Source organism: Vanellus vanellus, assembly GCF_965231255.1.
Source record: "Vanellus vanellus genome assembly, chromosome: 18".
NCBI lineage: Eukaryota > Metazoa > Chordata > Aves > Charadriiformes > Charadriidae > Vanellus > Vanellus vanellus.
The window spans coordinates 3,157,201-3,181,479 of NC_138923.1; the positions used below are offsets into that span (position 1 = coordinate 3,157,201).

General features: G+C 60.3%; 1 protein-coding gene across 2 annotated transcripts; it reads left to right on the forward strand.

The window, feature by feature from the left end:
* Window positions 1-11,119: 11,119 nt before the first annotated feature.
* Window positions 11,120-23,002, forward strand: STXBP1 (syntaxin binding protein 1; the record flags this gene model as incomplete). Of its 2 annotated transcripts, none has more annotated exons than XM_082492749.1 (18): window positions 11,120-11,164; window positions 11,304-11,385; window positions 12,142-12,218; window positions 12,431-12,509; window positions 12,623-12,726; window positions 13,569-13,717; window positions 14,112-14,196; window positions 14,394-14,524; window positions 14,937-15,044; window positions 15,163-15,223; window positions 15,849-15,914; window positions 16,105-16,185; window positions 16,294-16,432; window positions 16,641-16,750; window positions 16,930-17,031; window positions 18,230-18,315; window positions 18,630-18,784; window positions 21,171-23,002. In XM_082492749.1, the coding sequence occupies 18 exons, from the start codon at window positions 11,120-11,122 to the stop codon at window positions 21,251-21,253; spliced, it is 1,743 nt and encodes a 580-aa protein (XP_082348875.1). In that variant the 3' UTR covers window positions 21,254-23,002. The 2 variants fall into 2 exon arrangements, with proteins under 2 accessions (XP_082348875.1, XP_082348874.1); XM_082492748.1 differs by lacking the exon at window positions 21,171-23,002 and adding an exon at window positions 19,711-19,842.
* Between the last annotated feature and the right edge of the window lie 1,277 nt (window positions 23,003-24,279).

Below are 24,279 nucleotides of genomic sequence, written 5' to 3' on the forward strand. Positions count from 1 at the left end.
GGTCCGGGATGTCCGGCTGTGGAGGATTGCCCCCCCCCTCCCCCCCCCAAACGCGGCGGCGGTGACAGGCCGGGCGCCTCTCGGCTTTGTCTGCACCAAATCCCGCTTTAATGGTGGTTGGTTTATTTTTTTATTTTTTTTTTATTTTTTTAAATATTATTTTTTAAATTGTATTTTCCCGGACGTGACTTCGCTTCCCCGATCCCGGGGCGGCCGTGTCGTGTGTGTGTCCTTCCCCCCCCTCCCCCCCCCCTTCCCCCCCACCCCCAAACACCCCCCACCCCCGGGGGGGAGAAGGGGGGAGGGGGGGGGCGCATTTCTGCGCCCTTCGGGGTGGCCATCGTCGGGCTATTTCTGGCGGCCGAGCGGCGGCGGGGGGGGGACGGGGACGGGACCGGGAGGGCGGGAGCAGCCCCGGGTTCGCTTCCTCCTTCCCCCGGCTGTTGCAAGACGATATTTTCAACGTCTTGATGGCGGGCGGGTGTGTGTGGTTGTGTGTGTGTGTGTGTGTGTGTTTTTTTTGGGGGGGTGGGTGTTCTCCAAAACACCCTGAGGCTGGAGTGGGGAGGGGGGAGCTCCCTTCCCCCTAGCAAAATGAAAGCGAAAATTAAAAATAATAAGTAAATCAAGAGGAGAAACGGCAGGAACCGGTGGAAACTCCCCCCCCCCCCCCCCCGCCCCGGGCTCCCCGCAGCCATGAAAAAACCTTTTCTCCTCCCTCCCCCGCTCCTCTTACATGATTTATTTCCGTGGCATCGTGGCCGGCCGGGGCTCCTGGTTTTGGGTTGTTGGGGTTTTTTTTTGGGGGGTGGGGTGTGCTGGTGTGTAATATTGGACGGGGGGGGTGTGTGTGTGTGTGTCTATGTGGGTGAGACCCCCCCCCGGGTGGGGTGGCTCCGGCAGCCGCTGTTGCAGCGAAGCGCTCCCGCGCAGGATGCGGATGGCGCGGCCGGGGCTGGTGGTGTGATGGGGTGGGGATGGGGATGGGGATGGGGATGTGTGTGTGGGGGGAATATCCCCCTGGATTGATGTCCCTGCTTTGTTCCCAGTCGTCACCTGCCCCGGGGGAGGGGGGCTGCGCCATCCCTGCGCCCTGGGGTGCTGCATTGGGGGTTAGACAAAATATAAAGGGGGGGGGGGGGCAGGGAAATGCCCCCTTGTTTCTCTGCTGCAGGATCAGGGTGGTGGGGGGGGGGAGGCGGAGGGGGGAGGCTGGCTCTTGTGCTTTGCTGGGTTTTCTTTTTTTGGGGGCGGGGGAGGGGTCGTCCCTTCACCTCTGGGGTGGGGAGAGGGGTTACCCCCAGCCCAGCCGGGGGGGGGGGCGGAGGGGGGCTGGACCAGCCACCCACGCACCCCCAGGTAGGGTCCCATCCTGCTCATCCAGTGCCCGAGCTAAAGAGGGGGCAGAGACCAGTGCCACTGCGCGTCCCTTATTTTCATTCATTGTCTCTGGGCTGAAATAGGCTGGGAGAGAGCGCACACACACACGGAGGTTCAAGGCAGCATCATGGAAATCTGGCTCAACCCTTCCCTTCAGGGTTTAGTAACAAACTGCCCCGTTCTTCCCTGAAAAATACCATTCCGGACTGAAAAGGCTAACGGGTAGCTGGGCACCGGTGCCACGGCGGGGCTGGCGGGGAAGCGTGGGATGTCTGGAAGGAGAGAGCAGGGTTTGTGCAGGCAAAATGCTGCATAGGAGCGAGGGACGGGGCCCTCGGAGGAGCATCCCTTGGGGTCCACCACCCCCCTGCCCAGTGGGGCTGGAGGTGCTCCTCAGGCTGCTGTGGGAAGGTCCCGGTGTTGGTGGGTCAGCGCTTGCCTTGGGGTGCTGTTTTCAGCTGGAGCTGCTCCTCCCAGCGTCAGGAGCGGTCTTCAGGGTACCCACATCTCCTCCATCCCCGGACACCAATGCGGCTAAGCACACGCTTTTCCCCGCTCCCCCTCACTGCGCCAGCCGGCTCTCGGGCAGGGATTCCCTGAAGGTTTTCCTGCAGGAGAAGATGTTTTCTCATCAGGTCCAAGCCTGGGGCTGACCCCGGGGCAGGGTATCTCTGCTGCCCACCCCCCCCCTCCCCACCTCCCGAGGAGGGAAGGAGGGAAGGAAGGATGCTGCCGCGTTGCCATGGCTTTGCATTGCCAGCCCCCCTCGCTGCCGCCTCCCCCCTCCGGAGCTGCATTCTGCCCTGGCTTCCCTCCAGACCCGGATTATTCTTCTGACCAGCTGGTGCCATAACAAGGCGGGTTTTGGAGGCCCCTGGAGATGTGGGAGGAGGTGGGCAGGGGGACAAGGTGGGGGAGCGGTGCAGGAGATGGGCAGAACCGGATTGTCACCCCCCTACACCCCCCACCCCCCCCCCCCCCAGCGCTGCAGGGTGCATGCTGGGGGGGGCTGTCCCTGCGCCTCCCCGCAGTATCCAGCAGCGATGGCTGCATCCCTCCAGGACTTGCTTTCATCTGACCGGAGTCGGAGCTGAGTGTGCTCGGCCCTGGAGGCCATGCCCAAGGACCAGGTCCTCATGGCGTGTCTTCTTCTCCCTCGGTGGCCACCTCCCAGGGAACCCCACTGGAGAACCGGTCGCTGGTTAGAAAAAAATCTCACCCAAGCACGGGAGCTGGTCCCACCTCTGCAGACACCCATCCCCAAATCTTCATTGAACTCCCCAGCATGTGGATATTCCTCCCATCCTTTCTTGCCCCAGGGTCTCCTTGGATCTTCTCGGGGTGGCCTTCCCTGAGCTCCCCCTGCCCAGCCTGCTCCCTGCTCTCCTGCAGCAGCCTGCAGTGGAGAGGAGGAGGAGGAGGAGGAGATTGGGTTTACTTCATTGAACCAGACAGGCCGTGCTGCAGGGGTGACACCCGTGCAGTGCTTGCCGCCGTGGTGGGCTGGTGCAGGACACCTTCACCTGCAAGAGGAGAGAAACCTCCCCGAGGGCTTCTTTTTCCTCCCGTCACCGTCACGGACAGATGGGAGAAGCAGAGCAGCCCCAGGATAAAGGAGCACCCTGCTCCTTCCAGGGACAGCAAGAAAACACCTTTCCCCCGGGACACCAGCTCATCCTCCCACGGAGCATCCTTGCCTATACAGCCTCCCGCAGAGCTGACCCTTGCCTGGGTGCCTGCCTGCCAGAGCCACACCGAGGAGCCCCACGGTTCAGTCCTGCCCGGATGAGGTCTGATGGGCCCTCAGCACCCACGTACAGCGCTCACTGCCATGCCCTGTCACTCCAGTGTCCCCAATCTGTACCTCTCGAGGGTCTACCCCTGCCTGGCCCATCGCAGGGATGTGATGACTGAGGGACCCAGGCTCGTGCCCGGCTGTGCTGCACCTCCAGGGACGGGGAGGAGGCACGGGCAGGGCTGCCGGACCACTGCCAGCCACGGGGCACGGCCAGGGGCCCCGGGGACCTGCTGCCAGCTTGCTGGTTCATGACTCACCCAGGCTGCTTGGGGCACCTCACCGGTCCCGCCACCCCTTGGCTGAGGGCACAGGGAGGCTTCGGGGGCCGGGTGGTGCCCGTTGAGGGTGCTCCTAGCCCATCTCGGGGACCAGGGTGTGAGGCTTGTGTGCTGCCCCACGGCCACGTCTGGCAAGGTCTCTGCCAAGCAGAGGAGGAGGAGGAGGAGGCGGCAGCGAAGGGCTGGCTGGTCCTGGTGGGACCATGGCAGGGATGCACGTTGCAGCCTCCTGCCTGCGTGGGGGCAGAGCCTCCAGCCCTGCCACCATCTCAGCGTGTTGGTGAAGCGGATGGGTGAGGAAGAGAAGGTCCCTGCACCCTGTCCCCCGTGGGTGGGGAGCAGACCCTGAAGCCAGTCACTTCCTGGGCAGCACACCCTCCCGATCCCCAACTCCAGGGAGTCCCGAGGGCGGCGTGGTGCCGCCTGCCCGACGTGTGGGTACAGGAACGGGCGCTTGGCAAAGCCTCTGCTGGGGCCTTTAGCCCTGTCACCAGGGTCTGTCTCACCTCAGGCATCAGCTCTACGTTGGAGAAGCTTGAAGAAATACATGCAAAATTCAGGGCTCATCTTCACACACATTGCAGAGCAATTTCAGTCTCCAGATGGTGGTCTTCATCAGGGGCTGAAAAATACTTGCCATTACATGACCATGGAAGGTTACAGAGAACCAAGAATGACGAACCTCACTTTGGCAGCCCTACGTCCACCCACTGGTGTCTGTATATGCAAGAAGGTTGAAAAAGCCACCGATGTAGAAGACTTAGACTCTTTCCTTCTTAAAAATAAAGATAGATAAGTAAGGTCTGGGTCTAATTCCCTTGCACCTCACAGGAGAAATGTCCCAGGAGAGATTTCCTCCCTCTTCCCACAAAATCAACACATTTAAAAAGAGAATCATCGTCACATGGCTTTTAGTTGCATGCTGAGCAGCAGATGCTGCGTCCACCAACTCACGGTGCGGGAGGGAACTTGGCTCTTGTGTTTCGAAGAGTGCAAAAATAGATCAAGGCTGAAGGTGCATTAATTTGTGGGCTTCCACATCGCCCGTGTACACACACACAAACACATGAATGTTTACACACACGTGTTGACATGCATGTTGTCGGGTCATTTATGGAGCTCCTCACATGGTTTGACATGGTGCCACTAAGAGAGCAGTGAAGACCACTCGGAGTTGGACCAGTTCAGCTGCACATCAGCTGCCTTCTATCCCGTCCCCAGCATCCGCGTGGGCGTGGGGGACCGGCTGAGCCTGGATTCCCACCAAGCTGAGCCTGAAGAGCCCCAGTTTTTTGGCATTTTGCTCCCTCTTGCTTCAAGGCAGAGAAGAACCAGCTTAGAAAGTCACAGGCACACGTGTAGGAGAGAGTGACTTACCTCTGGGAGAGAGTCACCTCCCCTCTGCAACACCGTGACACCCTGTGGGTGCCGTCCTGCTGCGGGAAAGCTCTTGACTTCTCTTGGCACTGAAGCACCACCAACGTTGGCTACACTGAGAGCACCTACAGCCACTGACAGCCTGGTGCAACATCTCCACTGGGGATGGAAATGTGGTGGAAGAGGATATGCGTTAGTGAAAGGTGATGGCTTCAAAAGGGATCTGATGTGGTCTGTGGGCCATTGACTCTACCCAGATGAAGAAGCTCTGCTCAACTCCCAGATCCTTGTGCAGACCCGAGGAAACCGTGCCAGGAGTGATCCCACAGTGAAAATCCTTGTGAATTTTACCCCATTTCTCCAGTGCGGTCAATGAGAGCGATTTGTGGGTGTGATCATGCCTTTCATTTCCTTTACTTCCTTTTGGGTGTGCCATAACATTTCTAAGGAGTTCAAGATCTCCGGGTCTCTGTCCTCCTTCTCTCTAGGCTGTGCAGGTTTCCCATGGTTTGGCCGGCAGGTGTAAATACGTACATCCTTCACGAGAGCGGTGCGAATAGGGAAAGGAGGAATTAATCAGGGGTTACTATGATTACCGTGACTAATCCTCGAAGCTGGAGCCTCAGCAACAACGCAGCGTTGCGTGGCTCCCCGGAGCAGCACAACTACTGCTCGGCGTGGCTTCGACAACGTGGCATGTTTCATCAGTGGCCGTGAGGGAGACATGCGGTGCTGCTCTGGATATGAAAATACCAAAGTTCACCTCATCCAGGGTTGGGGGGAAAAGGATGAAGCTGACCCTAGGCGATTCTGTCCATGCAGGACATATTGTAGCTGGACGGTACCTGGGCTGCACCACCAGCCGGTGCCTACGTGAGGAATGTTTCCTCCAGAAAGGTTGAGGTCTTCCAGGTGGGCAGCAGAAATATTTCAGGGAGAAAAATAGGTGTTCAGGACATGAACCACTGGAGGGGAGATGTTTGAGATTTGTTTGGTTTATGGACACGGTGGTCTTCAGACTCAAATCACCCCTGAGATGGCTCTTCGCCGCATTGAAGGACATCAGCTGGGCTTTGCCTCCTGTAAATGAAGTTACTCTCTGTGTCCGGAATGGGGTTGATGGCCTCTCTGCCATCCTCTGGTCCATGAAGCCTGTTTTATTGGGGACTGCTTGGGGATGGTACACTGGCACCTAGAGATCCCCAACTGAGGATGTTCAGAGCTAGATGTGTGCTCCACTACATTCAAATGTGGTTGTATCTATGTAACATTCACACTGTCTTAAGCAATTAGTTAATGAACCAGCAAAAAAGCAGTTGCCAAGCCAACCCAAAGCCAAACACGTTCGTCTTGGAGATGCAGGGTGACAGCTTTTTAAGAGAAGTGGGTCTTGAGCAAACCTCACCCTGGATTTCTGCGATCTGGCTCTCCAGAGCTGCTCTGGGATTTTGGATCCCAAAACGGAGGACGCGTGAGGAGAGTGAAAGGTCCGAGTCCTGCCTGGGACAGGGAGAAGCGTATGGTTAGGACCACCCGTCACCTGTAGGACCTTGGGCAATTCCTACAGCCTGTCGCCCATCCGTAAAGCTACTCCGTCTTCATTACCACGTCAGGCCACAGCGTGCAGCCCGTGAGGTCCTGGGACGTGGCAGCAAAGGAGCATTTCTGAGCAGCAGGAGTTTGGCCTCCTGCATTGCTCCAGGAGGGAAGGACGTGGCCATCGCTGCTGGCACAGGCCGGGCTTGGGTCAGCGCTAGAGCAGCGTCCCTCACCCATCCTGGTGCTCCAGGTGGTGGCCAAGACAAGGCTTTATACTGGTTCCGCTGACCGGTGGAGGTCGGGGCTGCTCATTAGGTTTCAGGCTCTTTCTGAAGCAGGATAACGGGCTCGGGGCATCCCAAACCGAGTTTGTCTCAGCACAGGCTGCACTCGGGCACAGCTTTGTCGGTGTGGGCACCAGTGATGGCAGGGTTCGTCCCTCTTCCCCCAGAACCAGGTGGAGACGCGGGGCTGGTTGCTTTTGCCACGAGCAAGCGAGGCAAGGCAGGCTTGGAGAAAGGCTGCCCGGCCAGCTCGGCATAAATAACACGGGCTAAGCCTCTTGGAGTGACGTATGGGCTCAAGTCCTACTAGGCCACCGTGTCACCAGCTTCTGGCCCTGCTTGCAAGCGATGCAGTGGGTCATTTTGGTGCTGGGTGTCACCCCGAGAACAAGCTTAACTGCAGGTGGTGGGCTGAGGGAGGTGGTTGCTCTCAAGCATGTCATCTGCGTGGTTGCACTTTTGGGACCTTATTACTCAAGAGCACTGGAGGTTCTCTGTGGGCGAGATGTGCTTCCTTGTCTATAGGCACTGATGTTGTCTCTACGTTGGAGGATAAGTCCAGAGCTGTCTGTATTGTCTCTTCTTGGTAGAAATTATAATTAAAATTCTTCCAGCCTGAAGGAAAGAGATGCAACGTGGTAGGTCCAGACAAGCCAAGTGTTGAAGGCACTGGATGAGATGTGCATATGCATTTTTTCCCCCTGAAACCTGGTTTATCTCCAAGATGAAAAGCTTGACTGTAAGCGTCACCAACTGACATAAGAGCCCAAAAGCTCTGGCTGGCCAGGCCATTTGGGGACACGGGTGGCAACATTTGACCTTCTAATGCAGCGACGTGAGAGCACCACTTCCCGGGAGGTGTCCAGGCTTGACTTGAGGACCTCGGGGAACAGAGGAGCTGCCGTTTCCCCTGGGAATCTCTTGCTGATCCTGTAACTGAGTGCAGAATTGGCTCAACGATGCCTTCCCTGCATAGCTCGTATGTGCTGGCTTCCCCTCTCCTGGTTAGACACGCTCTTGCCAGAGAGGCCGCTTAGGAATTGCCCTGCCCTGAGGATGGGTCCTGGGTGCCTTCTCAGCTCTGGCCTTGGCCAAGCCTTCCATCTTGTGGCCCCAGCTCCACCGCTAGCAGCCACATTAGCCGCAACAACCCCCAGGGAGCAGCTGTACCCTCTTGGACTGTACCTTTTGACCTCAAAATTCCCACATCTTCCCTTTTCTGTGCCAGCCTCGGTCACCCGCAGGGCTTAGCGTCGCCCACTTGGTCCACCCAAGCGCTAACAGACCACTCTTCCCTAACCTGGGGGTGAAATGGTCGCTGCAAGGACACCTGGGAGGTGCAGGTCATGGCCACGTCTCTTCCAAAGGGGACACTGTAATCTCAAGCTTTTGCTCGGGTTTGTGTCTCCCGTGCTTTGCCGGGGCCCCGGAGCCTCTCTGGAGGATGCTCTGTGGCTCTGCCTCTCTCCCGACCCTGCCCGGGCTCTGAGCTGGCTCCGGCAGCCGCTGGAAGAGCAGCCCTGGAGGCTACTTAACTTTGCAGCCAGATCTCACCCACGGTCAAGGTAGGAGAGGACATGGGTTTAGGGAAGGGCTGTGCCTGGCAGCTCTGCAGCAGGCTGGGAGCAGGGCTGGCCCCGGGTGCCAATGGGGGACCCATCTCTGACCAGGTGATGGAGGCCCTAAAACCTCACAGCTCAGAGCAGTCACCCTCAGTGGTGGCCGGTTTCTGCTCTGGGAGGTCCGTCTTGGTGGCAGGATCAGGCCGGTGGGGCATGAGAGCACTTTTGGCACTGGGAGGTGCACAGCAGACGCACGCTCCCCCCGTGGCACACATCCCGCTCCGCCCATACACGCGCAGAAGAGGGCGAGAGTCCCCGCGAAGCCAAGCCAGGCGCCGGAGGCGGAATGTCCCCTGCGGCGGCTGCCACAGCGAGGACAACCTCAGGGCTGGCTCTTTGGGGGAGGACTTTTTGGGTTCCCCTGCCCCGGGTCCCCATCCCTCCCTCCCCCTCCCCCCCCATTGCCGCAGCAAACGGAGGGTACCGGCAGCACCGCGCCAGCCGACCGCGGGAACCTTTGCACCGACAGCACCTTCCCCTCGACCCCGGCACGCTCCTTCCCAACCCCCTTCCTTCCTTCCCCTCCCGGCCCCGCAGCAAAGCCGTATTTTCATGGCAGGGGCAGGATTTCTTTCTGGCTGCTGACAGCCAGACCCTGACCCCTTCCCGGCCGGTACGGGCGGGCGGTGCGCCGGCGCGGCCCCACCGTGCTTTACTCCCCATCGTTTGCGATGGCGGTTGTTGGCGTGGGACGGAGGGCGCGTGCGTGCTGCCATGTAAACAGCACTGTTATTCCTGGATCCTTGCTGCGGGGAAGGAGCCAAACGTGAGTAATGGAAGGAGGAGGACGGATGCGCTAGCATCCTGCCTTCCCGGCCCCTCTCCCGCACCAGTGACAGACCAGAGAGCAGGACCTGGGGACACTGCCCGCGATGAAGGACAATTCCCTATTCACTTTTTTGCTGCGTGGGTAACCTGGATTCGGGCAGGCAGCGCACGCGGGCGCAGGCAGCAGCCCTTCCCCACCGGCAGCACCCAGCTCAGGCGCTCACGGGGTACAGACCCGACCCCAACTGTACCCCGTCACCCTCCATCCCCTCCCCGTGGCCCAGAGATGCTCCACACCCTCTTTACTGATGGAGAGGCTAAGGGCAGGCAGGACCCCAAGTTCACGGCCAGCATCCTTCTGGGCTCCCCGGAGGCAGATGTCCTTGGGAAAGGGATGGATTATAGAATCATAGAATGGTTTGGGTTAGAAGGGACCTTGAAGACCATCCAGTGCCACCCCCTGCCCTGGGCAGGGACACCTCCCCCCAGCCCAGGTTGCTCCCAGCCCCGTCCAACCCGGCCTTGAACACCCCCAGGGATGGGGCAGCCACAGCTCCTCGGGGCACCCTGCGCCAGGGGCTCACCGCCCGCACAGGGAAACATTTTTTCCTGATATCTCATCTAAATCTCCCCTCTTCCAGTTTGAAGCCATTCCCCCTCGTCCTATCACTCCATGCCCTTGTGAAAAGTCCTTCCTCAAGGACTCCCCATGGATGTGTGGGGAAACCACAGGGAGCATCACCCTGGGGGAACGGCGCTGACCCAAGCCTGGGAGAGCCCCTCTGCTCTCCCGGTGAAGATGCTCCACGTGGTGCAGGGCAGCTGCGAGGTTCCAGCTGGCCCCGAGCCGCTCGTAGCCATGCACATCCCCCGTGAGTGGGGGAGCTGGGAAGATGGGGTGGTTTGCCTGAACTCAGCATCACCCAAAAGCAGGAGTTTTCAGGGCTGGGTGCTGCCAGGGCAGTCCCCTCTGCCCACCTCCCTCAAGCCTTCTTCTAAAAAAAGGACAAATTTGAGCCCCAAACTGCCCCATATAAACCCAAGTGGAGCTTTACCTGTGGGGCTGGCACCCTTGGGGTCACTCCTATGGGGAAAGGGTCCCAAGGCTGAGGCTGGCAGGGTGACACCTCCACCACCATCTCCCCACACCTTCTCTAATTTACAATAATTTCTTAATTGGGTTTCAACTGGGCATTTCCATCCCTGTCCCTGGAACCTGAGGGTTGGAGCAAAACCCTCCAGGAGGGAGAGAAGGGGGAGGACACGGCGTGGCTGCTCGCAGACGCAGACCCGTTCTCCTGGGCTTGGCCGGGCAGCTCCCCAGCGCGTCCCTGCTCTGGCAAGGGTGGTGGTTCCCGCGCCAGGGCAAAAAGGGGGTCTTCAGGGTTTTGGGGGCACCTCGTATCCCCCAAAACAGACATTTAGGCTGCACGTATGTTTGGCAGGAGGGCAAGTACCTATTCCGGTGAGGCTTGAAACCACCCTCCTACAACCCAGCCCCAAAAGGTGACACCCCCCATCCCACTGCCGGGGCCACCTCAGCACGTGGGTGCTGCCGTCCCGGCCGCTTGCGTAAGGCCGGTGGCCGCGGGAGGCGAAATGGGATTGCGGGGGATTACAAGGACCAGGCTCAGGCCGCTTGATTCTTGTTTCTAAAAGGAGCTCTTAAGCCGCTGTTGTTTTCCCGGTGCTTCGGATTAGGGACGAGACATGTGGGGCGGCCCCCAGGCTCCCCAGAGGGACCCCCCAACCAGTATGGGGGGGTCACGCTGGTCGGGTGATAGCTCATGGCTCCCCCACCAGTGTGGGCTCCATCTGATAGTGCCAAGCACGAGAGAAATACGGGGCTGGGGGGTGACCGCCCCTCCCTGGGTACCCCAAAACACCCTCCATCTCCTCCTCACGTCCCCAGGACAGGCACTGGGGGAGTGGGGCTCGTCACGGCCCCGCACATGGGTGGGGGGTTCATTGCCCCCAGCACAGACCCCAGTGCTGCTGACGGGTACTGGGGTGCTACAGGGGGGGAATTGGGGTGCTCACCCCCCTCTCCACGCTCCCTCTCTTGCAGAGATTATGCACGATGTGATCCGGAAAGTGAAGAAGAAGGGCGAGTGGAAGGTGAGCGCCAAACCCTGGAGCCGGGAGGTGGGGGGGGGGAGGGACGACAGGAGAGGAGGAGGAGGGTGGGGAGGAGGAAGCAGGGAAGCGGGGCGGTGTGGGCAGGGAACCCCCAAAGCTCACAGCCCCTCTTCCCCAGGTGCTGGTGGTGGACCAGCTCAGCATGCGCATGCTCTCCTCCTGCTGCAAGATGACCGACATCATGACGGAGGGCATAACAAGTGAGTACCGGGTCTCAACTGTCTCCCCACAAACCTCGCTGTAGGAAGGGCAGAACCTCCCTCTGTACCAGGGGACCCGCAAAGGCATCTCCAGGTTGGCACAAGCCAGTCGAGGCGGCGGCACAACCCCCACCCAGCCCCATCCCACTGGGGATGGAGACACGTTACCTCCCTGTGCTCACGGATGACTGTCCCCATGCCAGGCTGATGTTTCACAGCTCCTCCTTGCCTGCTGGGAACACCTTGTCTCCTGGCAGTATCTCAGTCCAAGGAGGAGACCAAGTGTTATTTTTATGTCAGCCCTATAAATAGCTCCCTGCAGCACTCGGAAAGGAGGAGGAAACCCCAGGCCGTGCACTGGGAGGTGTTCGGGGCACTGGGAGGTGTTTGGGGTGGCAGGGCTTTGCTGTACCAGCCTGGGTACCACTAGAGCATCACCCTGGGGTGGTCCCCTCCAGCGGAGGGGTGGGAGAATAAACCAAGGCAACGGCAGCACGGGAGCACACAGACAAGTCCACCGGACCCCGGGACCTTGCCAGGCACAGCCCCAGCAGGACACCACGGGGCTGGGACAGAGTGGGGACAGCCCCTGCCCCAGCTCCCGGGTGGGCAGAGACAAGTGACTGAGGGTGTTTTGGACACGGAGGGGTTGGCAGGGTTGGTCCTGTGCTGCCACGGGATATCCAACAACCCCGCGGAGCTGAGTGTCCCTGCCCGCACCCGTCCCTGCCACGGCCCCTTTTTTTCCTCCCCCAGTTGTGGAAGACATCAACAAGCGCCGGGAGCCGCTGCCCAGCCTGGAGGCCGTCTATCTCATCACCCCCTCTGAGAAGGTGAATACGTGGTGGGGGGGACACAGCCCTTGGCTGGGGGGAGGTGGGTGGGGTGTTCACCCTGGGATGGCGTTTTGGCTCCAGCGACGCCAACGGTGCTGCCGGGGCAGTGGACCAGAGGTCCCGTGCCAGGAGGGAGGACACTGGGTGACCCTACCGAGATGCCGGTGGTGCCACCCTGCCCAGCCCAGCCGGTCCCTTCTCTCTTGCAGTCCATCCACTCCCTCATCAACGATTTCAAGGATCCCCCCACCTCCAAGTACAGAGCTGCCCACGTCTTCTTCACTGACTGTGAGTACCCGGAGGGGGGGGGAGGGGAGGGGAAGTCCCTGTCACTAACATGCACGCAAGCGAGCGGGGATGGAGGGATGCTGAGTGCTGCCCTCCTCCTCCTCCCCTCGCAGCCTGCCCTGATGCCCTCTTCAATGAGCTGGTGAAATCCCGCGCCGCCAAGGTCATCAAAACCCTGACGGAGATCAACATTGCCTTCCTCCCCTCCGAGTCCCAGGTGAGGCCAGGCTGGGGACCGTCCCCACCAGGGTGGTCCAGGGGATGGGACAGCTGGGGGATGCTCCGGGTCCTTCTCCAGCCCATCGAGGTTTGTGTAACAGCCTCGCACCCCTCTCCCCCAGCCAGCTCCTCGCCCCCCCCGCTCAGCTCCTTTCTCCCTGTCTCCTTCAATTACTTCTCAGGGCTGATCCGCCACCGGGGATTTAGCCGGCACCGCGCTTTGGCCCCGTGCCGGCAGCTGCATTGGCCATCTCTGTGCCCCCCCCGGCACGGCCCCCAGCCAAGGGCACTGGGAAAACAGCCCTGTGCCATCTGCCCCTGCTGGGGACGCGGGGACAAGGGGAACAGGGAGGGACAGACGGTGCCAGACCCACTCGGTGCCATTAACCTTCCAAGCCTCAGCATTTCCTTGGAGAAAAACAAGTGGAAGATGAACTCTTGGCATCTCCACGCGCAGCCAAATTGGCTTCTGGTCTTTACTGGTAGCACGGCCAGGGAGCAGCATGTCCCCACTTGTCCCTGGGTCTCTGGTTCCCTGCCTGGGGGTGGGTGACTGCTGTGGGCAGGGGGTCTCCTGCCTCTTCTGCTCATACTGGGGGCTACACGGGGTTAGGGACCGTGCCACGGAGCCGGGGCTGGGGAAGGCATCAGGGTCCAGAGCTGGCAGCCCAAAGCCCAAGGGACGCCCCGAGCATCACTGAGCTGCCCGGTCCCAGGTGGGGGACCTTCGTTTGGGGTTGACTGGTTTCCAAACCCACCGGCGTGTCCTGCGGGGCCACTCTCCTCCGGACATCCCCCTCAGTGCATCCCCTCTAACCTGCCTCGCTCTGCACCTCCCAGGTTTACTCCCTGGATTCAGCCGACTCCTTCCAAAGCTTTTACAGCCCCCACAAGGCTCAGATGAAGAACCCGATCCTGGAGCGCCTGGCAGAGCAGATTGCCACACTCTGCGCCACGCTGAAGGAGTACCCGGCCGTGCGGTACCGGGGGTAAGGGCAGCACGGTCGGCACCCCCCAGGGACCTGCCCCTTTCCCCCCGCAGCGCTGGGGCCGTGCCGAGCATGGGGCATGGGTGAGGTCACCCTGTGTCCGGTGAGGGTGGAGGGATGGAAGAGGTGGTGGGGTGGACAGACAGTGTAAAAACAGGCTCAGACTTGAAGGTGGTGTGTTGAACGGGGAAGGTCGGGACCCGAAAATCCAAGCGGCACCAAGACAAAGCCGAGCAGCCCAAGGAGAGGTGGAAATGGGCACCAAAACCTGCTCAGATCCCTCCTCTCCCATGGGCCAAGGACGTTGCACAGGGAAACCAGCAGCTTCTTGCCAGCCCGTGCTGGTAAGAGCCAGCCGCCCTGGGGAGCTGACCTCTCCTCCTGCCTCCTCCAGGGATTACAAGGACAACGCCATGCTGGCGCAGCTCATCCAGGACAAGCTGGACGCCTACAAGGCTGATGACCCCACCATGGGCGAGGTGAGCAGGGACGATGCTGGCAGCCCCGGGGGAGGATGCTCTCATGACGCTTCACTCCTAAAGTCCTGCTCGAGCTCTGCCATGCGGCAGTTGCAGACCCCAAAAGGGGACCATGAAGTGGCCTGGCTTGTCCTGACCACCTGTGGGGCTGGAGGAGCCCCCAGCCCCACTGCTGACGGCTCCCTCCGGCTCTGCAGGGTCCGGACAAGGCTCGCTCCCAGCTCCTCATCCTGGACCGCGGCTTTGACCCTGCTTCCCCGGTGCTGCACGAGCTGACCTTCCAGGCGATGAGCTACGACCTGCTGCCCATCGAGAACGACGTCTACAAGTGAGCGCGGTACTGCCGTCCCCACAACCCCCCTTGGCCCCCACGGGTCCAGCCCTCGAGCGGGAGTTGGAAGCTCAGCCATGAAATCTGAGCCTCAGCATCATCCCTCCGTCCTTCACAAGTCATCGGTTGGGAGAAACCATTCCTGCCCGCAGGCTGGCAGGCGTGACGGGCAGGATTGATGCAAAAGGGGCTTTTCTAACCTTCAACCTTTGCCCCTTCCCAACATTTAGCAGTTAAAGGGGTACAAGAAGGCGAGATGTGAAACTGAGTTGAAATAACTTCACCCCGCTGCTGGCAGAGCCAAGAAGAGCCCCCACGTGCCCCCGTGTCCCTAGAGCCCAGGCAGCGAGGGGACAGTGTGCCCCCCCCAGCCTCATCTCCACCGTGACGCTCCCTGTCCTCTTCCCAGGTACGAGACGAGCGGTATTGGGGAAGCCCGGATTAAGGAGGTTCTCCTGGACGAGGATGACGACCTGTGGGTCACTTTGCGCCACAAACACATCGCCGAGGTGTCCCAGTGAGTGTCCCTGCGGGTGGTTTGCCAGCTGGGTGGGACATCGGCTTGGAATTGCCACCCACCTCGCTGTTAGGGTCCCCTCCCCGCTGACGGCTGTGCCCTCCCCTCCTCTCCCCAGGGAGGTGACCCGGTCCCTGAAGGAGTTTTCTTCAAGCAAGAGGATGAACACAGGCGATAAGGTGACCTGACTGCACCCGCTGAGCTGGGGACGGGCACCCGGGGGACTCGGCCGTGGGCTGGCACATGGCAGAGTCTCCTGGGGACACCCGACGGGGACCTCTGCAAAGAGCCAAGGGTGCTCGGGTCCCTGATGGGGGGCGATATCTGGGGGGTGCCGATCCGACGCCTGGGGCTGGGGAAACAAGGTGCCTCGGGAGAGCACCGTGCCAGGAGGGTCAGTTTGCCACTGTCACGGGGTCCGTGGCCATCCCGCAGCGGCTGCCTCTGTCCCCGGCCAGTTCCCTTGTGGAGACCCCCAGTCGGTGGCAGTGAGGGGACCCCCCTCACATAGGATGTGAAAAGGGCCAGAAGCAGCATCTCAGCCTCAGCCGAGAGCGTGGGGGTCCTGAAGGAAGGTGCGGGGGGGATTTCTGCCCCCCGGCACTGCAGGTTGCAGAGCTGCAGACCCCCTCCCGCCCCTCAGCCGCAGCGGAGGAGACCTGGCCATGCCACAGCCACAGCGGGCATCGCCAAACCCCCGCGAGGGGCTCACGTGGGGACAGAAGTCCTTGGCAGCAACATCCCCTCTCTGCTCACGCTCCCTTCATCCCCAAGGGTGAGTGACCATGTCCCCTTCCCTCGTAGACCACCATGAGAGACCTGTCCCAGATGCTGAAGAAGATGCCGCAGTACCAGAAGGAGCTCAGCAAGGTACGGGGGAGGGGGGAAAAGGGTCGTACAGAGGGGCTGCTGCTGCTGAGCCCACCCGGGGAGCAGGCGATGGCAGCTCTCCCCAGAGGGTCCCCGGCCGCGGGTGGGGGCTGAGGCTACGGTGGTGGCACGGGGACCTTCGGCTGCTGCCAGTACTGCAAGGGTGACTGCGGCGCTTGTGTCTCCCCAGTACTCGACCCACCTGCACCTGGCTGAGGACTGCATGAAGCACTACCAGGGCACTGTGGACAAGCTCTGCAGAGTCGAACAGGTACTGGCTTCCCCAGCCCCACGCCCCCATGGGGACAACAGGCTGGCAGCTCCTGCCCCACAGCTCAGCACTGAGCCGTGGGGTGATGAGTACGTGTGTTCTCTGCAGGACTTGGCCATGGGCACTGATGCTGAAGGCGAGAAGATCAAGGACCCCATGAGGGCCATCGTCCCCATCCTGCTGGATGGGAACGTCAGCACCTATGACAAGATCCGCATCATCTTGCTCTACATCTTCCTGAAGAACGGTGAGGAGGAGAGCTGGGCAGGGCTGGGCAAGGTGTGCAGGCAGCTCTGGGTAGCAAACAGCTCAGGGTTTGGACAAGATAAGCCAGCTGGAAAAGCTCAGCCCTGTCTCCCCAACCACCACCAAGCTGGGCGTCCTAAGGTGGGGGGGCTGCGTCCCTGCCGGGAGGCATTTCTCAAGAGGACACCATCTCCCCGTTGCGCTTCCAGGTATCACCGAGGAGAACCTGAACAAGCTGATCCAGCACGCTCAGATCCCGGCAGAGGACAGCGAGATCATCACCAACATGGCCCACCTCGGGGTGCCCATCATCACAGACGTGAGTGTCCACCTCCCGCTCCCCGCAGCCCTCCTGACCCCTCAGCAAGAGCACGGTACCCGCTCTGCTATGGGAACCGCGTACCCCCCCAGGGTGCCCCCAGCACCCCTCCGGGGTGGCCCTGGTCCCACCGCTGGAGCCCCCACGTCTCAGGGTGTCCCTGTGCTCTGTCTGCCCAGTCCACCCTGCGCCGCCGGAGCAAGCCGGAGCGGAAGGAGCGGATCAGCGAGCAGACCTACCAGCTCTCCCGATGGACCCCCGTCATTAAGGACATCATGGAGGTGAGCCAGCAAGGACAGGGACAGGGGACAGGGCAGGGACCTCAGCACCACCCAGGAAGGCACCTGTGGGGAGCTGGCTGCTTCCAGCCCAAACCCCGGCACCTCTCCCCGACACGTGCCCTCCAGGCTGCCTGCTGCCTGCGATTGCTGCAAGGCTTGGATGTTTTGGGAGGTTTTCCTGGCCCCGACGTGCACCCAGGTGGGTTGCACAGCATCCCCGTGATACAAAACGCAGTAAACAAACTGGTTGCTCCTTGTGCTGCAGTGGGTGCCACGATGGGTACGGCTCCGGGTGCCCTCGTCGCAGCGTTGCCCATGTCACGGCTGAGCAGGGGCACAGGCAGCACCGTTCAGCGCTCGGGTAGCACCGGGCAGAGCCAAAAAGTGATTTTCTCCAGGCACTGCCTTCCTCCTGACCCCCCCACTTCAAATCGGAGCAGCCCCCTGGGGTTTGCCCGGAGCCGGAGGGATCCCAGGCACCCAGGCTGCACCCTCACACGGACATTTCCCACCTGCTCAGACAGACCCCAGAGCCGCATTTTGGGGGGTGCCACCTCTGCTCCCCCGCCCCGATGACAAGCGCAGCCCCAGCTCCCCTCATTTCCAAGAGCACACAACGCCAGCTCCTGCCTTCCTCTGCCACGGCCCGCGCAAACCCTCCCGGCATGGCTTTAGGCACCCCAAAACCTCATCCCCAGGACCAGAGGGGACCGCACAGGGCAGCAACAGCTCACAGGGAGCATTAACCCCCCACTACTGGTGAAAACATGAGCAGCTCACTTACCCCAGGGCTGGATCGGAGGTGTGAAGCCTCCAGCTTAGCTCATGCCCCTGAGCTTCTTAAGAAGGCTCTTTGCCTTCTTCCCCCACCTTATCCTCCCTCCACAGACACCCCAAGCTCGGGGCGAGCCTCACCCCATACCCCGGCGCTGCAGCCCCCCCCCCACCGCCCTGCGCTGCCCCTGCCCCACAGCAGCCACGCGCCGTCCCTCCTCCCCGAAAGTGCACCCTATTATGGGAACACAACCCAATTGTTCCAAAAAGTAAGGCTATGCAAATATATGCAAATGAACCCAGCCCCAGTTGGACCAATCCTCCTGGGCACAGTGCTGCAGAGGGGCTCTGGGGTCCGGGCTGTGCCCGGCTCCTTGCTGACCCCCCCCCCCCTCCCCCCCACCTCGGGGCTCTCTGCCCGCAGGATGCCATCGATGACAAGCTGGACACCAAGCACTACCCGTACATCTCCACCCGCTCCTCCGCCTCCTTCAGCACCACTGCCGTCAGGTGGGTACCCCGCGCCCTCCCCGTATACATTAGCACCTATATCACCATTACGTCTGTCCCTCGCCTGCCCGGAGCGGCCGTATCCATCAACAGGCGTGTGAGCTGCTCTGCTGTCATTCAGGCATTCCGTGCCTCAGTTTCCCTACCTGTGACAGCCAGCAGCGCTCATGGCTGGGAAGCTGGACTTTCCCTGCTCTGGCAGCAATTTGGGAGCTAATTAATGTGTGCTTTAGTTCAGATGTGAACTCAACGCACAGTTTGTTGCTGAGCATCCTCCTGCCCATCCTTCATCCCTCTCCTCTTCCTCTCTCTAGTGCCCGCTACGGCCACTGGCACAAGAACAAGGCCCCCGGCGAGTACCGAAGCGGCCCCCGCCTCATCATCTTCATCCTGGGCGGCGTCAGCATGAACGAGATGCGCTGTGCCTACGAGGTGACGCAAGCCAGCGGCAAGTGGGAAGTGCTAATAGGTGAGTGGGAGCCGGGGCCGGACCCCGCGCCCCGCCGCGCTGGCTGCTCATCCCACGCTCCCACCGCCATCCCGCAAACTCCCGCCTCCAGTCGACGGCGGGAGCAGGAGCTCTGCGGAAAGGTCTTCTCCTGCCGCCCGCTGTCACCCTTGTGTCCCCCCCCTCCATCCCCAGTTTTGCTCCCGTTTTTCCTCTCCCTGGCTGGTTTTGTTCAAGCAGAGCTGGGTGAAAGGGAGGGGGGGTTTGCAGCTTGAGTTGCTCCTGGCGCCCCCGTGTCGCACGCTCGTCCTCGGGGTCGTTACAGGGAGAAAAGGCGAAATAAAGAGGCGTGCAACACCGCACGCCAACCGCGGTGCGCCCTGTGCGTGCAACAGGAGATGCCTCTTCGTGTTGCACACGCGCTGTGTGTCCTGTTAGACACGTGTGCAACGGGACGTGCATTGCGTACTCGGTCTCGGCACCCCCCGGCTGTGCTCCGGGAGAAGCCGTGGGTCAGGTGTGGAGGACACAGCGGAAGCCCTGCCAGATGTTAGCAAGTAGCTTTTAGGTCCCCTAAAATTCCCCTAGGGAAGCACAGCTGGATGCACACCTTGTAGGGCAGGGGCAGGAGCCCCTCACCGTCTCATCTGGTCCCTCGATTCTCACCTGGGATGTCTCTTCCTGGCATCTCATCTGCTCCTTGGGAGCAGCAGCCCCTTCTCCATCACCTCCCGCAACCCCCAGCCGTGTCCCACCACCACCGGACCCACCACGGTGGTCCAGCTCCATCCCGCCTCTCGCCCATCTCATCCCGTGTCTCTCCGTGGACCATCCCCTGCATGCGCCTATGATGCTCCGGGTGGCAATCACGTCCTTCCTCGCCCCAAACAATGGGGGTGTGGGGGGGGTCCTGGCGCAGCCGTCAGCCCCGCTCTGTTCTCCCGCAGGTTCTACTCACATTCTCACTCCCACCAAATTTCTCATGGACCTGAGGCACCCCGACTTCAGGGACTCTACTAGGGTATCATTTGAGGATCAGGCTCCAGCAATGGAGTGAGCCAAAGAAACCAAGTAAAGGCAGCTTACTAATGAAAAAGAAACTCTTCCTCCCCGAAGGGTTTTCTTTGATTCTTCCGTTCCTCCTTTCTTTAATTATTATTTTGGGTTTCGTTTCCGTTTGGTTCTCCGATAAGAAAATGCTTGCAGTTCCTCCTTCCAGGTGGAAAAGCATCCAGCGCCGCTCCATCATCCCTCTGCCATGTCTCTTGGCCGGACCTGGCCGGCTCCTTCATGCCATGAGTTCCCCCTCGCCGGGGCCGGAGGGGCCGGGGGCGGCGGGTCGGGGTCCTGCCTGCCTGGCAGAGGTGTCCCGGGGCCGGGCAGGGGGACGGAGCACCCCGGGATGCTGCCGGCAGTGGGCGGCTGGAGCGGGGCTGGGGGTTCGGTGCCCGGGGGAGAGCGGGCAGCGGTGGGCACGTGGTGCAGACCCCAGCGCCTCCGGCCCCTCTCGTCCCCCACGGCGAAGGCTGGGCACTGCCGTGACCCCCCCCCACCCAGCTCCGGGGGCTGAAATCGTGAATCGATGGGAAAGCTCAGGTTTGCTCTTGCGGCGCTTGGTGCCCTTGGAGGGGCAGGATGCCCCCGACGTCGCAGACCCCCAAAGCCTGTGCCGGGGTTTAGCTGCCGGCGGTTTTGCCGGTGAGACCCATCACGGCACGTCCCTGAGCCACCGCTGCCGTGCGTTGGTCCGCGCGGAGCCAGGGGCGCTGCCAGGGCGGCACCGTGGCGTGGAGGGCAGGAGCCGCGCTGCGGGCGGCGCGGTTGGGGGCTGCCGCCGGTCAGTCCCGGGGAGCCACCGGGCAAGGGGCGGCAGAAGGCGAGAGCCCTTTTCCTCCTCCTCTCCCACCCGCTCCCCTCCCAACCGCCTCTTTGACCCAACGGCGCTCCGTACGGGCAGGGGAAGAGCGTGGGGACCCACAGAAGGTCCCTCCATGCCCACCCGCCCCTCCTGGCCTGTGCACCCCGGTGGCTTTTTGGCGAGTGCCCCCTGCATCCCCAGGGGGTCCAGGAGCCACCCCACCGGCCACGACCCCACTGCACGGGCACCTCCCGGCCCCCCTCTCATCCCACCCAGCTCCATGCATCTCCTTCATCCCTCCTTTTTTCCGTTCCTTTCCCGTTATCCTCGCCCCACAACCTTCCCACCCCCCCATAGACGTACATTTTCTCGCAAGCATTTCCACCAACGCGCAGGGCCATCACCGCCAGGTAAGGCCTCGCCGTGGGGGGGGGGACGGACACACACTGGGGACAGCGGGGCCGGTGGCCGGGGTGCAACGGGACGGGGGGTCCCGAAGCCATCACTGATTTCCCCCCCTCTCCCCTTCCCTTTCCTCTGCCCCTGCAGGGTCCACGCACATCCTCACCCCACAGAAACTGCTGGACACGCTGAAGAAACTCAATAAAACAGAGGAAGAGAGCAGCAGTTAAAAGGAAACGCCGCCACCGACTCAATGCCGAATTCACCCTCCCCATGGGGCGCCCGGCCCGGGGTGCCATCCTGCGCCCAGCCCTGGCCTGGCTCAGCTTTTCTCTCTCTTGTTCTTGTGTTGAACCCCCCCCCCCTTTTCCCCTCCCGCTGCCTTCCCCATCTCATTTTATCCACAGGGAGGGGACAACAGCCGAAAAAAAAAAAAAAAATATATATATATTAAGAAAACCGATGCATTGTGTTTAAAAGAGGAAAAGAAAAAAAAAAAAATCTCTATATCTGTAGCTGCAGCTATCGGAAGCGCCCCGGAGCTCATTGCGGAGTAACCCATCTGCCCATCGCTCGTGAATGATGGTGACAAAAAAAAAACCAACAGAAAAACACCTTTTTCCCAAAGTTTCCCTCCTCGTTTGGGGTCCTGTGTGGACGGACGGACGGACGGACGGACGCACCACCATCACTCCAGCCTCCGCTCAGGCAGGCGCCGCGGGCTGCGTTCAGCTCTCGGCCGGGGGGGGAGTCCCCACCGCCGTCTCCTATCTTCTCGGGGTGGTGGGCGCTCCCGCCAGATGTGCACGCCGACATCTGGCACAGGGTTTGGGGAGAATGGGGGGGGGGGGGAGCGCGCGCCTGGGATGCTTCACGCTGCGGCAATTCCCATGTGAAAAAGGGACCAAAATGGTCAAATCCTGGAGATGGGGCTCATTTGCTTGCGCGGCTGCTCCTCTGCACGGCTGCAGCCCGGCCTCCCCCTTCTCTGGGTACTCCTTAAAATGCATATATATATATATATATATATAAAAAAATAATAATTTTATATATATATATGTATCTCTCTCCATCCCCCCCACGGAAGCCCGGTGCCCCCGCGCTCGGCTCCGCTCGTGTCGTCCCGTGGTGAAGCGTTTCTGAGCGTGCCGTCGCCCCGAGGTGCCCCCCCTGCCCCCCACCGCCCCCTCCTCCGGACTCTGTGTATATTAATGACTGTGTCTCGTGACGTTCTTACAAGCTTGGTGTATAGTGATTTAACCAAACCTCTGATTTTAGTTGTTTTGTTTTGTTTTGTTTTGTTTTTAATTTACACCCAAGGATTGCCCCCGCCCTCCCCTGCCATTAGATGCACTGCAATATTTTGGGGTCCATTGTTTTGTTTTATCCCCCCCCTTGAAGGCTGTGACCCCCTTTTCCTTCCCCAAAATCTCTCTTTCTTGCCTCGTTGGTGGTTAGCCCCCCTCCCCCCCCCTTCCCTCCCCGTCTGTTCCTTGCCCATAAAGTTAAATATATATTTTTAGGGCAAAGGCTGTATCATTGCACTGATATTTGTTGGTTCCTCCTTGATCCTCCCCCCCCCTGTTTGAGTTCCTTCTCGGTTTAGCAATGCAAATGCTTCAGGATCTTGTATGTTGGACATTATTATTTTTTTTTTCTGTTACAGTTATTTATATAAAAAATAATTTATCAAAAAGGAAAAGTTAAAAAAAAAAAATAAATAATAATCTAGTCTGTCTTGGAACTTGTTTACCTTGAAATTACTGGAATCTAAATGTTTGAAAGTGTTGAAGCACAAACATGTATCATCTCTGTATATCTGTTCTTCTGTACTAAAGCACTCGAGTGACTTAAATAAAAGCGATCTCCATCCCTAGTGCAACCGGGGCTGTGCCGTGCTGCTTGCTGGGGGGGGGCAGGCAGGCGAGGGAAAGGCTGGGGGAAATATTCTCACCGAAGCCCAGGTGCCTCCAAGGGAAGGATCCTGGTGCGGCGAGGCCAAAACCTCCCCGGAGAAATGGCTTCGGAAAGGAAGAAAAAACCCCCCACACCGCATTTATTTCGTTCAAAAATAGGCGATTATCTTCGTACAAAATACCACCCGAATGGCTCCGCGGGTCGTTACAAAATAGGAGATATGGGGGGGAGGGGGGGGGGAAGAGGGAGAAAAAAGCGATCTCTGCTCCTGGCTATCGCATTTTGGAGAGTTAAATACGGCTGCGCGCTCCCCGCGTACCCCCGCTGGGCTGGGGGGGGGGGGCGGGGGGGGTCACAGCTTCCAGCGCAGCGGCTCGCTTGGGACACGGGTATGAGCAGACGCAACCAGAGATACAGAAATCCTCCGTAAAATCCACCCTCCGCGTGCCCCCCAACCCCCCCCCCCCCAACGTTCCCAGTCCCTCCCTGTCCCCCCCCCCGTTCCCCCCTCCCCCAGGCTGGTTGCAGGATCCGGGCTCAGTGGCTTTGCAGGCGCTTGGGGAGGGCTCTAGACCTGAGTAACTCACGGTGGGGGGCGTTAGCGATCTCTCCCCTCCCCAAAACATGGGGTTTTGTAGAAAAAAAATAAAAATAAAAATTCAAAAATAAATAACTTTGAGACGGGCACTTTAGGTAGGTCCTACACAAACACAGCCAGCGGCACCGCGGGCTGAGATGCTCAGGGATGGAGCGGGGGGGTTGGGTCGGACCCATGCGGGGGGTGGGGGTCCCACACGGGTCCCCCTCAGGGTTTGTGGGGCGCAGAGCACCCACCTCCGCGGCACCCTGCCCTCCCCAGGGGCTGCTCCAGCCACGTCCACGTCGCTAAAAAATAAGCATTAACTCATCACAAAACCAGCCCGGAGGTACGGGGGCTCTGCACACCCCCTCGGGGCCACATCCTGCCCCCGCCTCGGTCTCACAGGGCGGTTTTTCCTCTACCAGCCCACAGTCCCTGGGAATCCCGAGGAAAACCCCAAATCCTTCTGGGTTTTTCTGCCTGGATGAGACGGTGGGCGGCCACATCCAGGGATGGCCCAGAAAAAAAAAAAAAGCTCCTCGAATGCCCTAAGGATTATGCTGGAAATTAAACCCAAAACATATATATGTATCTCTATATAGATACATACACACACACACATTATATATCACCGACGAACCCTAAAAGAGTGATTTAGCTGCTTACTAGCTACCTTGGAGAAAGAAAAAAAATCACATAAAACCACAAAAAGAAGAGTTTTCCCGGGGAGGACCTGGCGGGGTTCAAGTCCAAGGGCTG